Source organism: Peromyscus californicus, unplaced genomic scaffold (genome assembly GCF_007827085.1).
Source record: "Peromyscus californicus insignis strain IS unplaced genomic scaffold, ASM782708v3 Scaffold_24__1_contigs__length_46423439, whole genome shotgun sequence".
Lineage (NCBI taxonomy): Eukaryota > Metazoa > Chordata > Mammalia > Rodentia > Cricetidae > Peromyscus > Peromyscus californicus.
The window spans coordinates 25808236-25824306 of NW_026294535.1; the positions used below are offsets into that span (position 1 = coordinate 25808236).

The 16071-nt window shown below is 46.0% G+C and overlaps 1 protein-coding gene across 1 annotated transcript in view; it reads left to right on the forward strand.

Moving 5' to 3' along the window:
- Positions 1-16071, forward strand: part of Pawr (pro-apoptotic WT1 regulator) — an 84632-nt gene that overhangs the window by 41569 nt on the left and 26992 nt on the right. The window contains exon 2 of the mRNA XM_052753296.1: positions 12024-12155. Coding sequence (XP_052609256.1) covers positions 12024-12155 — 132 coding nt within the window. The remainder of the gene's footprint in view (positions 1-12023; positions 12156-16071) is intronic.

The following is a 16071-nucleotide window of genomic DNA, read 5'->3' on the forward strand; positions in this document are numbered from 1 at the left end:
GAGTGCTGTAGAGAAAACCACTCCATAATGCAGATTGTGCGTTGACTCTGATGTAATTTATTGAACAAGAACCATAAGGGCATTTTCTTGGGCCCTACCTACCAAGATTTTTTTTTTTTTTTTTTTGGTTTTTCGAGACAGGGTTTCTCTGTGTAGCTTTGCGCCTTTCCTGGAACTCACTTGGTAGCCCAGGCTGGCCTCGAACTCACAGAGATCCACCTGGCTCTGCCTCCCAAGTGCTGGGATTAAAGGCGTGCGCCACCACCGCCCGGCCCTACCAAGATTTTTAAGCCCTCCTTGTAGTTACCAACATGAGTCTCAAATGAAGAACTCCTACTGTTTTCTTTTGCGTAGTTGACCCTAATGGAGAAATAACTTCACATCACTGTGGGCTCTGTGGTGGCTTCTGACAAATACAGTGTTCCATGTTCTAGGACCGGGCTCCAGTAAGAGCAGCTGATGCATGTTGTTATAGACTGTTTTGTACCCCTGGATTTATATGCCCTAAGTACTGAGAGAAGGGGCAGAGGGTGGAAAGAGAATACAAATCCCAAAGACGCACACGGTCAATGACAAGACCGTGCCAGCTGCAGGGAAACCTCTGCATGCCAAGGAGAGAGGCCTCAGGAGGCTTCGCACCTTCTTGGACTTTCATCTTGGACTTTGAGCCTCCAGAACGGCAAGAAAATAAATTTCTGTGGTTTGCCTCATACCTGTGGTATTTTGTTTGGGCGGGTACTGGCAAACTGTTGCAGAGGTTCTGTTGTGCTTTGGTTGGCAAAGCAGTCTCCCTTATTAAAAATTTCTTCAACCACAAGACCTCGCTTTTCGATTGTTTGTTCCTGAGGGGTCTCACTGTGTGTCCTAAGCTGTCCTCCAACTCGCTGCTTTGTAGCCCAGGCTGGCTTTGAACTCAAGTGCTTCCTGCTTCTGCTTCTACAGTGCTGGGATTATAGGTGTGGGACGCCATGCCTTGCTTATTATGCTGTTAGCTCTTGATTTCTTCCATATTAGAAATAGGTTTTTGAGAATGACAGATTTCAAGAGTCATGCATTTTCTTAGACCATTTCCTTTATTAAGCAGCTGTGCATTGAAGGTTTAAGTGATGGTTGTCTTAGACTTCAGTGACGCCTTTCTTCACATTTCACATAATGGCATATTATATAAGACACCTGCTGTGTTTGCGATGGCTAGAGTTGGGAACAAGCCTAGTATCATAAAGCAGTAAATACAGTCTAGAAGTTAAGTACTGGTTCCAGCCAGGTTGCTCTGCATTTAAGTCCCAGTCCCATTGCTTATTAGTGAAGTGACATGGGCCTGTCCCGTAGCTTCCTCCAAGTGGGTACAGAAGGGTAATCAGGGCCTCTGGACCGGGCTGTGTGATTGAGAGTTTAGGAATCATGGAGGAAGAGCAGGTGGAAAGATGATGAACCAGACGACCGGGCAGTTGCACACATGAGCTGACTCACAGTAGCTGTGGCTGCAGGCTCAAGACAGACACAAGTTCCAGCCAATCACAGTTCTAACACGATAGATGGGGGCGGGATTCACAAAGTCCTTCAAGCTATTGACAGTTGATGGCTCCGTGTGTGTGTGTGTGTGTGTGTGTGTGTGTGTGTGTGTGTGTGTGTGTTACATTTTCTTCACATGTGGCCCTGAGAGGCTGCCTGTGTTCCCGTGTATGGCCCTGCAGCCATGTGCATGCTGACGGCACTAAGAATACATATGACATTGCAGGGGCAAGTGGTGGCGGGAGTGTAGGAGGAGTTGGAGGGGAGGGAGTCGGGGTGGGCTTGATCAAAGCCCATTATGGTTATGGACGAACTTCGCAAACGATGAAAAGCTTTAGCAGTCAGTTGCCTTGCTTAAGAATGAAGGACACACAGAGGGTTTAATGCTACATAATGAAGATGAACTGAGGATCCAACATGAAATGATGGGTACATTGTATACTGCTTACATAGAATTGGACTGAAATTTTCCGCTTCTTTTTCCACTTCATTTAGTATCTAGTTATTTCCAGGGTAACAGGACACACGTTGCACTTCTTTCTGATCTCACACTCTCGGGTGGGGCCACAGACACAGCACCCATCAGAGATCCCCACTGCAAACTCTTCCAGGGCTTTCTTACTGGCATGCCCATTCCTCTAGGGGTTCTCTCTCCTCGTATGTCAGAGGGCTAAGTATCCGGGGAAGGGCAGCTAGAGAGGCAGATTCTCTGTAGTTATGTTCTTGGTCTCAGCATGGGTCTAAGCCTGGGACAGGGAAAGAAGATTCGGCAAATGTAGCCAAGTCTTTGCATCTGCCGGGTGAGGGATGGAAGAAAAGGGAGGATTGGGAACTTATGTAAGCAGGCGTTACGCATCCCTACCACCCAGTCCCAAATAAACACAGGCTTATACTAATTACAAAATGCTCAGCCAATAGCTCAGGCTTATTACTGACTAGCTTGTACATTTAAATTAACTTATTTCTGTTAATCTATGTATTATCACATGGCTCATGACTTTCCCTGTCCTCCAGCATCTTGCTTCTTGGGCATCTCCTGGTGTTTCTCCCGACACCGCCCTTCTTCATCCGAGTCCTCAATTTGACTGTCCCGCCTAACTTTAATCCTGCCTTGCTATAGGCCAATTAACTTTATTATTCAGAAGGATTATCCCACAGCAAACTTAGTTTGTTTTTTTTTTCTGTTGTAATAAAAGACTGATAAAGGCAACTTCAGGGAGAAACGGTTTGTTTGGCTCATAGTTCCAGGTTACAACGTTCCACTATGGCAGAGAAGTCATTGTGGCTGGAGTTTGAGGGAACCGGCCACATTCCACCATCAGTCAGGAGCAGAGAGCTCAGTTTACTCTCTCCATTCTGAAACAGTCCAGGATCTGCAGCCCAGGGAATGGTGCCTCCTACAGTGTGCAGGTCTTCCCACTAATGAAAATAATCCCCCACGGGAGTATCCCCAGCCCACCCTAATCTCTTAATTCCGGGATTGTGTGATGTTGACAGTTTGAGACTATCACAGGGACTGTGTTTCATTCTATAGAAACGAGCAAGGGGGCCTTTCCTACATGGGAGCAGGGCAACTGTAAAGCATTAATAGATGATTTTATTTGTGACGTTGTTCATTCAATTCCTTAATACTACTGATGGACCTTTTGGGCGGTAGCCTCTGTGCTAAGCGCAGGGTTACCACTCTAAGCCAGTTGTGGTTTGTTCTAAACTAAGTAGCAGGACATATTAGGATGCATGACTGCTTCCATGAGGTCTACGCATTTTCAGATGGATGTGTGAAGGGACCTTGAGAAGAGGTTTAAACAAGAACGCTCCTCGAGAGTAAGGGGAGAAAGGCTGAGGAGAAACAGCATAAACATGTTGGAGCCCACTGAGGTTTCCTAGCGGCTTTACGCAGCGGGACTGCATAAGAGGATGATTGAACCATGGGCTTGGGTACCAGGTGTTTGGAAGGGTCTACACTGGGCTGTGCTGGGGTGGGGGGAGGTCTTTTGCCCCTCCCCTTGGCATTGTTATAAAAAGCCCTTTGGAATAAAGTTCTGGGCCAGTGGATAAGGAACCAGGCCCTCCCGAGGCTATCCTGTGTTTCTGTCTTTCCTCTCATCATCTAGGTATCTCTTTCTAGCTAATATTTCTCACTTCTCCTTACTCAAGAGTACCCTGGGTCATAAAAGTCGGGGCTGGTCCACCACATAAACCCCAAACCAAAGGGGAGAGATTTGTGCTGTGCTGGCAGGACCCCTTCCCTGTGACGACCTCTCCCGAGTAATCCTTACCAAATGGTGGTGTTCTCTCAATAGCTCTGCCCAAAAGGAGTCAGAAACCATTTGGTTTTGTTTTCAGAAGCATCCGTGTGATTCGCGGGGTGATTGCTAAGCTCCCATGGATCCTGTGCTGTCATCCCTTCTGCCCAAGTATGTATACAAATTATCCTGCCAGTGGGTGTTCCAGATATTTTTTGAATCCTCAGCAAAACATACGGGCTTGGAGGAATCTCAGCATGCGGTACTCTCCCGTCACTGCTAGCAGCTTAACCTTCTCTGTCCCCCTACACGGGCAGTTCTTAGTGTTTTCCCAAAGATTCCCACCCAAACTGGCGCGGCTGGGCTTGCGTAAAGTGTCAGGGCTCCTGCAGCAAATTTGGAGCTGCAGCTTGACTTGGATGATCTGATTATGTCCCGCCAATGTGATGGAGTCTGCAGTGATTCATACTGACTGCTTCTACTCTGAGAAGTGACTTCTGGGAGCGCCCTTTCTGCACACTCAGGCTGTGTGTGAGAGGCTGCATGTCCAGTTTGTCCTGTGAGGCCTCCGTGAAATTGGCCCGGGGTAACACGGACTTAGGTTCAGAAGGCATTTCTTTGTACAGAAGGAAGGGTTTTATTTTATATTCCGAGGCAGAAGGAAGGAATTCATAAGCAAACATTTTATATTACAGGCATTTAAGTTTTTTATGCGAAGAGCTTAGGAAGTATTAAATCAGGGAATATCCATTCATATTTATTAGGTTCCTGTTTCTTTAGGTATTGCTGAGTAGCGTCTGAAGGACCCTAAATCAGCCTTGGGTCAGTTCTCTGCCTTGCGGAATATTGAATCATTTGACAATACGGGGTTATAAACTTGGAAGGAAAGAGGGCTGTAGAAAGTGTAAACCGCTGAATTGGGCACATGGTGTGCTCTCTACTCTTGACCTGTTGGGAGGATCTCAAGGCCAACCCTGGGGACATAGTGAGACCCTGTGTCAAGGGGCGAAACTGTTGAAAACGAAGGAATTAAAAACTTGTAATCAACTTTTGTGTTTGTGTGTGGACAGTGTCTGTGTGAATGTGTGGAGGTCTGAAGTCCATGTTGGGGTGGTTGTCTCTGTCGCTTTGCCCTTATTTTTTGAGACAGACTTCAGGCTTTCTGGCCGAACCTAGAGTTCCTTGATTTTGGTTGGACTGTCCAGAACGCTCGCAGGGTCTGCCAACCTCCTCCAGATCCGCCCCCTCCCCAACACACACACACACACACACACACACACACACACACACACACACACACACACACACCACGGCATCGAGGTTGCAGCTGTGTGCCCCCGCACCCAGATTTTACGTTGGTGCTGGGGGCCCGAACTCAGACTCTCATGCTTGTTCAGCAAGCGCCGACTCCACTGAGCTGTCGCTCTTAGAACCTGGGTTTTACATTTTACATTCAAGACTCTGGGACACCTTTCCACTCAGCGAATCAATAGGAAGCGCTCACTCTATGAAGAACTGGACATTTGTGGATTGATTTAACAAGAGAGGTCAAGAGATGATTCCAGTTGAAACGCATTGAACGCAAGTCTAGAAATTGAAGCTGGTAGTAGTAGTATTACTGTCGCCATGCTTAGGTGGACAACAGTGTTCTTTGGTGGCAGTTACAGTAATCACGACAGTGGAATATTGATGGAGTGCTGTGTGTCAGTCATGCTGGGTGTTCCCCAGGGGCTCTTTGGTTTAGTCATTGCAAGTACTGGGGATAGATAGGGGTACTGTTTGCAGTTAAGAAATGAGGGCAACCGTGGCATCAGGTGATAAAGTGTCCAAGCTACCAGAAAATTCAAGATGAACTTTTAGGTCTAGATTTCGTCATCGCATTAACCGAGGAAAGGCTGTGTGTAGTGGACTGTTTAAATAAATATGGCAACTTTGAGAGCTAGATGCTTTTTTTTTTTTTTTTAGGACCTTTGCTGTCTTTGATGGCTCCGACCCTTGCAGCTTTGGGAGCGTGCGTAGCCGTCGTTGTGAAAGGCTGATGCCATTGGCTTTCTACTGTGCTGGTTTAAAAGCCGCCAGAGAGCTATCTGAGTCTGAGTGGCTTCTCCACAATGCGTTGTTTGTTAGTTTCTTCTTAAGATGTCTCCTTCCTTATGTTAGTGCTGACTGTTTCCCTCTGTGCTTGTGTGACTCACGTTGAGGAATTTTTAGGTTGTAAATACCCAGGCTTACTTACCTCCCAACTGGAAAGCACTGAGACAAGTCTGTTGAGGCTGGAATGTTTGCTGTGGGCAATAACATCCAGCGTGCGAAGTGTGTAACACCGAGGAAAGGGTTTCCACCCAAAACTAGTACTGTTCTAGACTCTTGGCTGCATTTAGTAACTTAGAAGGAGGAAGAAATGCCAGTGGGGGAAAAGAGTCAGATGTTGCTGGAAAATGCCATTAACAAAAAGTATGTTCAAATATAATGGCATAGTTAATACCCCGCCTGTCAAGACTTGCTTCCGAGTAACCTGTCTGAACAGTGGAAAGAGATGCAATGACCTTCCCCCACATTCATTCCTAAAACAAGGCAGTCTGGTCTGATGGTGCAACGTCTGAGATACCGGCACTGGGGAGGCCGGAGCAGGAGGCTTGCTAAAATTCAAGGCTAGCCTGGGCTACACAGCAAGACCCTACCTCAAAAAAATGAACAGTTAAACAAATGAGTGAGTGAATAAACAAGCTGGCTGAAGATGTGAATATGACTCATTTTCAAAGGAGAATAGCACCTATATCATTTCAGTAACAGCTAATTAGAAAAACTATTAGTGCCATTGAAGTCTTAGAATCATCTTCCCGTCCCAAGACCTTCAGGACTTGTTGGGAAATTCCTCCACATTTTTATTTAGTTGGTTTTCACGTTGCTTCCAGGATCTATCCTACGCTTCCTGTGTATGTTCACCTTATTCTGTTTGTGCTCATCACAGAAGGGTGGAGTCACCGCAGACAGGGGAGACTCCCGCCAGAGCACTCTGCTTCTTGTGCCTGTCATGTCCACGTTGATCTGTCTGGACTCTTCTTGAGAGTCTTAGTACAAGGTGTTTCGTCTTTCATATGTCCCTCGGGTCCCTCCGCTTACCTTGTGTCCCACCAGTATATGAAGTCCTCTACCACACTTCCTCGGTTCCGCATTGTTCGACTTGACATGAAGGAGCTGTACTGTTACTGTTCGCTCTTAACGTTTCCCTCCTCGGTCCCGTGCGCTTCCCTGTGTTTGCTGAAGTCTACCCATGGCCCATGTGAGCGCTGATGTTCTTAGTTTCAATTCACTGCTAACCTGTAAGATCGCAACCCTCTTTTGTAGGTGCTGATAGGGTCCCCATTTTACAAGGTTACACCCTAACAAATATCCACAGTTTTCTCCAAGTAATTTATATGTTAGTTAAAAGATACCGAGGAATCCAAATGGGAAAAGTAAGTTGGCTAGAGATGACTAAGGGAGATTTAGCAATGAATAATAAGAACAGAGCTGGCAGATGTTCTTAGACGCTGTAACTCACAATGGTAAAAACAGTGTCCCTTGCACACTATATAGAGAGATCAGTGAGACAGAATAGAAAGTGAAAAACATGCCCATGTAAAAATACATGATAAAGAGAGCTTTTTTTTTTCCTTTTCTTCGAGACAGGGTCCCACTAGGTAGCTCTGGCTGTCCTAGAACTCACTGTGTAGACCAGGCTGGCCTTGCACTTAAAGAGATCTGTCTGCCTCTGACTCCCAAGTGCTGGGATTAAAGGCCTGTGCCACTATGCCCCACGTGAAGACACCGTTTTGAATGGAGGGTAAGGAGATGAACGTAGATCCCCTGGGTGAATTTGAGGTGTGCTGGGTTCTTGTGGGCACCATTGCTCACACAGCCTACCACCAGTATTACAGCTCTAGACTGTTCATGCAGAACAGTTAGTTGTTGTTGAAAGAAGAAACCAGATCATTATATAATAATCCCAAGATCACTATATAATAAATTTAATTTATGAATGTGATAGCAAAAATAGGAAATACATGATTGGTTAGATCATTAAGTTGGAAACCATAGTATAAAACCACAGGAAAAAAATGTCTGAGAATCACAATGAAAATGTAAACTAGGGAAAGATTTTTACTATAGGTGATACACAAACGTTCCTATCTTTACATAATATAAAGAACCTCTTAGATGCCCAGAATGTGAATAACAAAAATTGAGATGATATTGGCTAGGAAAATGAAGATGTATAAAGAGATTCCTAAAGCCAATAAAATTGTGACAATTCACCCTACTAACTGAGGCTCATTGAAACCATTATTTCCCCAAAGTGTTTCAAGAAAATAATAACTGTAGTCATCATCATCATCATCATCATCATCATCATCATCTGCGTCCTTGTCAGATCGCCTCCTGTAAGATTTTGGGGATGGAAATTAGTAACATATTTAAAGAGCCATGGAACTTATAAATACATCCAAACATTAATAGGAAAGGTTATTTAGCTACACAGACAGGAGTGGCCGAATTGTCTGCAGTCACAGTCTGTGCTGTGCCGGGGCCAGGATTTGTCCTGAAAATCACGAGGCCACGTAAGCACGTCGCCGAGCCGGGCTCCCATCGCCCACTTAGAGAGAAGCCTGTGGGAAGATTTGTACCACATGAGTAGCAGTTTAAGTGGAGGGAGAGTTTTTATTTTCTTTTTTGTCTCTGTTGTTCAAGGTTTTTCATAATGCAGGTTGATTGATTTAGTTATCTGGGGAAATGTCATCTTGTTTTTTAAAAGCTACCCAACTAAGTTTATTATTTTCATGAAATACGTGACAGAGCGTTCTTATGATGGGATGTTGCTGTTTAGGGGACTTGCTGGAGTTTAGCCCTGAGATATGGTGACAGGGCACTGACCATGGCTGAACTACCTGTCACAGGAGCGAGAGATTTCAGTGGCAGAGAAGGTAGTTTGGAGAAGAGTGAAGTTGTATTTATGTGTGTGGTACTTGCATATACTTGTGTGGTACTTGTGTGGATGTCCACAGAGGCCCGAAAGAGGCTCACACGTAGGTCATCTCTGCCATTCTCCACCCTAGTCCCTGGAGACCATGTTCCTCACTGACCCCAAAGCTAACCTGGCAGTCAGCAAGCCCCAGCGATCCCCATGTCTCTGACCCCTCACAAGGCTGGGGTTACAGGTGCTCATATGGCTGTAACTGACTTTGTACATGAGTGCTGGAGATTTGAACTCAAGTCCTCAAACTTGCGTAGCGTGCACTCTTGACCACTGAACATCCTCCCAGCCCCAAATAAGATTTCCATTTTCCACATCCTTTATTTCAAGGGTATAAAACTGCTTAAGGATTTTTAGAATATCTGTATCTGGAAGATCTGGACTGGTTGCCAGCTGGTCCTAAAGAGTTTGTAAATAATCATATAATCCCTTCTGATAGTAGCCTGCAATGTGAGGTTCATTCTCCTTCAGAGATGTCATGTGTGAAGGAATGGGTGCCCAGGCAGCAGGTAAAAGGATGTGCCGTGGGAAGACCATGCAGAGCTTAATGAGGGTCACTTTATTTGGCTTCTCGGTTTGTCTCATCTTGGTGATTCATTATCAAGCACGTACTGGATTCTTCACTTTGATTTTCATTTGCTGGCAGTGGGGGCGGTCTGCAGTTATACAGGAAGTGGTGGAGGAAAGGGTAGTTGAGGTGCTGGGTCTCAGAAAATAAGCTTGAACCAAAGAACATCCAGTGTCCAGAGAGCCCACGGCTACCTGCCTCAACTTTGGCTTTCTACCCGTACACACCCTGTGATTTAGAATTCCAACTCTGAGCTTCCAATGATAAATCTTACACTCAGGTAACAGACGTTGGCTGCTTAGATCCTGGGGAATGAGCCTAGACATTGCTACCAGAGCAGAAGACCGAAGATGGGATTACTCATTTCTGGAACTTGCTCTGTAGACCAGGCTGGTCTCGAACTCACAGAGATCTGCCTGCCTCTGCCTCCCAAGTGCTGGTATTAAAGGTGTGCGCCACCATGCCCAGCCTTCTCCCTTGCCTCTTAGCCTTCCTTGTGCATTGAAGGGTTGGCATTACTTCAGGGTGTATTGCTGTTGTGTTGGGAAGGTATTCATTCCTTCAACAACAACAAAAAAGTCTTCAGGAACTTTAATGATAAATATTTTAAATTTATAGTTAACAAATCATATAAAATGGTGATAATTGCTTCCTTTCTCACCCTTGAGCTGGTTTGTTACCCAGCACTTCCAGAACATGGTAGAGGACATTACTATCTTGAGTCTGATTTTACTCTTCAATGTTGTTGGTATTTTGTCATTAACCAAGATAGTCTCTGTTGGTTTAAGAAAGGCCTCCCCCCTTAAACTCCTAAGAGAGTCTTTTTGCCATTAGGACTGATGGGCAGTTTTGTGCCATTTTTTGGATTTCTTATGTTGACTGTGCCTTTTATTTGCCTAGGATTTATATCTTTTTTTCTGAACTCAAATAATCAATTCTGTTAACTAGCCTTAACACTTTTATTCCCTATTAATTTGGACTTAATTGCTATTGCCAGCATGCACACACACACACACACACACACACACACACACACACACACACACCACCCAAGCCAGTTTTGGTCATGTATCAATTCCAAGTCCTTTGACAGCTTTCTGCCTGAAGTCCTCGGGTTATTTCTTGTCTTTGTTTCTTGGAGATCAGAGTCTGTGCCTTCCCAGGCCTCCCTTTAGGAGCTGCTTACAGGCTAACCTGTGAGTCCTAGCAGAAACCACTGGTCTCCTGGCTTGGAGTCAAGAGCAGTAGACTTACAAGCACTAACAGTAGCACAGAATCATAATTTTTCTCACCCAAGTTCTCACCGGCTAGTCCACGGAGCCGTAGGTGAGTCATGTCATACCTGTGTAAGCACCCTGCTGCTTTCCAGAAGGATCTAAACACGCTCTACCGTCTCAGCCTGTTCACTCCTTTTGTTTGCCCCTCTGGTCTGTCGCCAGATTCCTCTCCATCTAGGTAGGTGCCTTTCCAAGTCTGTCAGTGTCCACTTTGTCCTTGAGTTGCCCTTGACAGGCTAGCCGCTCCCGCCCCTTCCCCATGCTGTCTCTCCACATATCCCAGTGGCCCTTCTTGGTGTCTCCAGTGACCCGTCCTGATCTGGCAGGTAGATCCTGGTGTCCCCCTGCCATCCTGGGTTTTGGTCAGTGTCTTAATGTCTTTATAGGCAATGCCCAGAGACGGGGTTTTTTGGATCTCAGAGAGAACCTAAGTGGGTCAGTGTTTAGGTTCGATGTGTGTTTGAGGAGCTCATAGCCAGAGCATAATGGATAGGGATTTGGGTCAAGTTTGTTTCCTTGTGGCAGGTTTTGGAGACAGATAATGACTGCTGTCGATTCAGCTCTTCAGTAACCCTCTGGTAAGCGTCTTCGGGATGCTGCTCGCACCATCTGAAATTCCTCTTTGTCCCGATGTGTACTTCCAAATTATAGCCATCCTTGAAATTACTAGTTCTTCCAGAGCCTTTCTTAACTCCCATGTGAAAATATTCTTTCCTTATATTCCTGTAGGCAAGGTGAAGGTAAAAAATGACCTTATCACTAACCACACACACACACACACACACACACACACACACACACACACACACACATGCCTTTCTTCCTCACTGAACTGTAAATTGCATGCTTATGGTGTTGCCCTGTGCAGAGCCCCTGTTTCAGGCAGGCATAGAGTTTCCGTGTTGAATGAATGATGGAGAAGGAATGAGCCGTCTCTCTGAGAAACTTGTCATTAGTAATTAGAGCTTTGAAAAGAGATACGTTGTCATGGGTGAGACTATAAAGGTGTTGGAACTTAGGAGATAATTTAATTTACAGGAATGGAATGCATATATTGCCAAAAAGGACCATCTTTATTGTATGGACTTAATTTATGACCACATACAGATTTTGTTGTGTTTTTTTTTTTGTTTGGTTGGTTCATTTTGGTTTTTTTGAGACAGGGTTTTTCTGTGTAGTTCTGGCTGTCCTGGGACTCTCTTCTCTCTCTGGAGACCAGGCTGGCCTCGAACTCAGAGATCCACCTGCCCCTGCCTCCCCTGTGAATGCTGGGATTAAAAGTGTGCGCAACCACCGCCCGGCTAAACACAGACTTTTATTTTAATGCTAGATGGTGTGTTTTTAAATACTGCTAAAGCGTTCTGTTACTTAGATGGGTCTGAAACGGAGACTTTCCTTTCTCTCAGTGTTTAGACGAGTACGACGATGATGAAGCAGGTCAGAAAGAGCGGAAGCGAGAAGACGCCATCACACAACAGAACACCATCCAGAACGAAGCGGCCAGCCTCTTAGATCCAGGCACTTCCTACCTGTCCCAGGTGAGCGTTGAAAATGGCCAGCAAGTCCCTGACTATTGGAACAACAGTCTTGTTAAACTGCTCTTCATCATTTTTCCAGTCTCCCTTCCTGTGGGTTTAACCGCGGATCTCCCTTCTATCCAAATACTTACTGACTTGATCATGGTTTGGCGCTCGGTCCCTGAGCAGAGAATCTTGTCTGACTGATTGGCTGGGTTTAGGTGACATCAGCTGGGAAAATAACAGAAAAAGAAGCACTTTCTTGTTACTAAAAAGTAAGGATGGAGTGGTTGAGCTGAGTGTCCCGTTCTGTAGTAGACTGACTTTTGGATCCTAACTGCGTTGAAGAAGCAAACCTGGGACCCGGTTTCCCCAGTCAGCTCTTTAGACACGATACAGTCTTATGCAGAGCCTGACGCTGTGAATAGAGTCATGTTAAGGTTCACAGAGACACTTGCCTTTTTGTCTAGTTTCAAGTATTTTTGAAAATAAAAAGTAATTCAGTTTCACTTGAGTTGCTTGCTTTGACGATGAAACAGATCACGCTATGGAATATTTCTTGGGTGCCTCTCAGGACACAGAATCCACTGCCCTGATGTGTCTCTCATCTCTAGAATCAGTTATGTTAAGTGTGTTTTGAAATATTATTGGTATAATTGGTCCGGGTCTTGTTAATTTTTGGGACATTGTAAGTCTGCCTTCCTGGCCTTTCTCTCTCTCTCTCTCTCTCTCACACACACACACACACATACATACACACACACACACACCACTTTTTCTCTCCCTTTCCCTCTTACTTCCTCTCTTTCCTCTCTCTCTCTCTCCTCACCTCAGATGTCATTCCTTGGATACTGTCCACCTCTTTTTGAGACACGATCTTTCGACGGACGTCCTGGGACTTGCCAAGTAGGCGAAGCTGGCTGGTGAGTCAGCCTCGGGGCTCTGCCCGGCTCTGCCTCCCTGGAGCTGGCGTTTTAAAAGCATGAGCCACTGCACCCAGGTTTTTCTTTGTTTAGGACAGGGTCCTGCGATGTAGCCTCGGCTGGCCTTGAACTTGCTGTGTATCCCCAGGTTGGCCTCAAAGTTGTGATCCCCCTGCCTCTGCCTTCCAGTGCTGCCAGCATACAGTTTTCGTCCTAAGATCATCTTGTGTTTTCAGAGTTCCGGTCTTCTCTCCCCTCCCCTTCCCTCTTCTCCCCTCCCCCTTTGTCTCTAGAAAAGTCTTAATATCTTGAAGCTGCTAACTTTATCCTTCCTATGTAGCAAGGATGACCTCGAACCTCTGCTCTTCCTTTCTCTGAGTGCTAGGATTATAGGTGTGTACCGTCATGCACAGCTTTGCTCTGCTGGTAAATGAACCCGTGCTTGGTAGGCACTCAGTCTACCAAGGGAGCTGCATCTCCAGCCCCTAGTCTTGATTTTCTAAATTCATTTTATTATTATATGGCTTTAAAAGGCATTTCGGAGGATCACACACCTTTCTGTGCTTAATGGATGAGCACATTAAATCCCTGTCTACTTGGCTGTCTTGCAACATTAATAAGACATTTGACAGAGGGAGGCAGACTGTTTGGAAGCAGTTAGGAAATACAGAGAAGAGCTTCTCTCTCTTCCCTAAGGCTGAAGTTACTGACACAGAGATTCATAGAATGATGGGGTTCCTCCCCCACCCCTCACATCCCCCCAAGTTGCCGTTCCCGTCAGTAATGGCCACCATGGCTCTGTGGAGAGTGGCGCCCTGTCACAGTGCTAAGCACGCTGCTCCTCCCAACTGTGTGTGATTGGCCATAACCTAAAGTACCCCTGCACCTTTTCGTTTAACAAAATGGAAATGAAACCTGGTCCTCTTTCCGCGATGACTTCCACACCATGAAAGTTGAACTTACTGTGGTGGAGAAAATACACACCATTGTCATGGAAAGTCTACACCTGGTTTCCGTTCTTGCCCATCTGCCTACTCTGGACACTTCAAGAATGAAAGCATGCTAACATAACGTCAGACAGTGTCTGTAGACAAAGGGCTGATTTCTTTCTATAGAAAAAGGCTCGGTCTGCTGCAGTCTAATTATGTCTAGGGCATCCACGCTAACTAACATGGACTTCCAGCTCAGCCGAGCTGGCCCTCAGGAGTTCTCGGCCCCGCTGCATCTGTCTTCATTTAACTATGCTGAGCTCTTCCCAGGGTTGCTCTTCGTTTCTTCAATATCTGTCTGTTTGTTTTATTAGTAACTGGGATTAAAGGTTGGTCGCCCGCTGGTGACCTTGGCTTCAAATGTATTTTGCCAGGCTGTTTGCTTAGCACGAGAGGGAAGCGAAATCTCCTCCACGGGCCTCCCTAATTGCCTCCTCAGAGGTGGCAGCGGGAACAGGAAATGCTCCGTCCACATAGTTGACATCTCTCCGAGCAACAATCTCAATTTGCAGTCCCTCTTGTTCCTAAAGGGTAGATATTCACAGCACCCAAATCTAGAGGAGTGCTGTGGGAGAGGAAGAGGGAGAAGAGACCAGCGTCTTAGCATCATTGCTTGTTTAATGTTAATAGGACCGAGAGAAAGGCCGCATCTTAGCATTGCCTACAGATCTGAGCCGCTCAGGGAAGGAGGTCTTTAGAAACGAGGACTGCAAATGCCAATATGAGTTTGGCTTGACAGTGCGCTTTGTGAGTGGTTAGAATATTTTACTTCTGGTTTCAATTTTTAGTGAGACACCGACCATGTAATAGACAATGAAGATTCAGATGCTTTCCTATTGTTAGCCATAGCGCCACACAGGTTTTAAACATGGTCGTGCGAGCTTTTTAAGTCAATGTTTTCTGATTAAATTCAATTTAGAAAATAATAGAACACGGAAAGAAATGGTACATGGCGTGGTTGTTAAGTTCCTTTATGTTCTGCTGTTTTCTCTGAACTACGGAATCTTACTCTTTTGGTTTTTTTGAAGGCATGTGACCATGTGACACAAAATTCAAAAGGCATAACTGTGTGGTTAAAAGTTGTCAACTGTCTGGATGCCTTCTTAGAAGCAACTAGTATTTCTTTTCTACATACAGCTTCAGAACTAAGCTACAAATGAAAGCTATCTCTGTCTGTTTGTCCGTCCACCCATCCACCCATCCATCCGTCCACCTATCCATCCACCCACCCACCCACCCATCCATCCATCCACTATCCACCCACCCACCCATCCATCCATCCACCCACCTATCCATCCACCCACCCACCCATCCATCCACCTACCCATCCATCCACCCATCCATCCACCTACCCATCCATCCACCCATCCATCCACCCATCCATCCACCCATCCACCCACCTATCCATCCATCCACCCATCCACCCACCTATCCATCCATCCTCCCACCCACCCACCCACCCACCCATCCATCCATCCATCCACCCACCTAACCACCCACCCACCCATCCATCCACCCACCTATCCATCCACCCACCCATCTATCCATCCATCCACCCATCCATCCATCCACCCACCTATCCATCCATCCACCTATCCATCCATCCACCCACCCACCTATCCATCCATCCATCCACCCATCCATCCATCCACCCACCTATCCATCCATCCACCCACCCACCCATCCACCCACCCATCCATCCACCCACCTATCCATCCATCCACCCACCCACCCATCCATCCATCCATCCATCCATCCATCCGTCCATCCATCCATCCATCCATCCATCCATCCATCCATCCATCCATCCACCTATCCACCCACCCACCCATCCATCCATCTATCCATCCACCTATCCACCTATCCACCCACCCATCCATCCACCTATCCATCCATCCATCCATCCATCCATCCATCCATCCATCCATCCATCCTTGATTACAAAATGTTCTTGAAAAAATGGCCTGTATGCTAAAGACTCAGTCCCATAGCAATGTTTAGTTGTGACTTTGGCTTCATCACAGG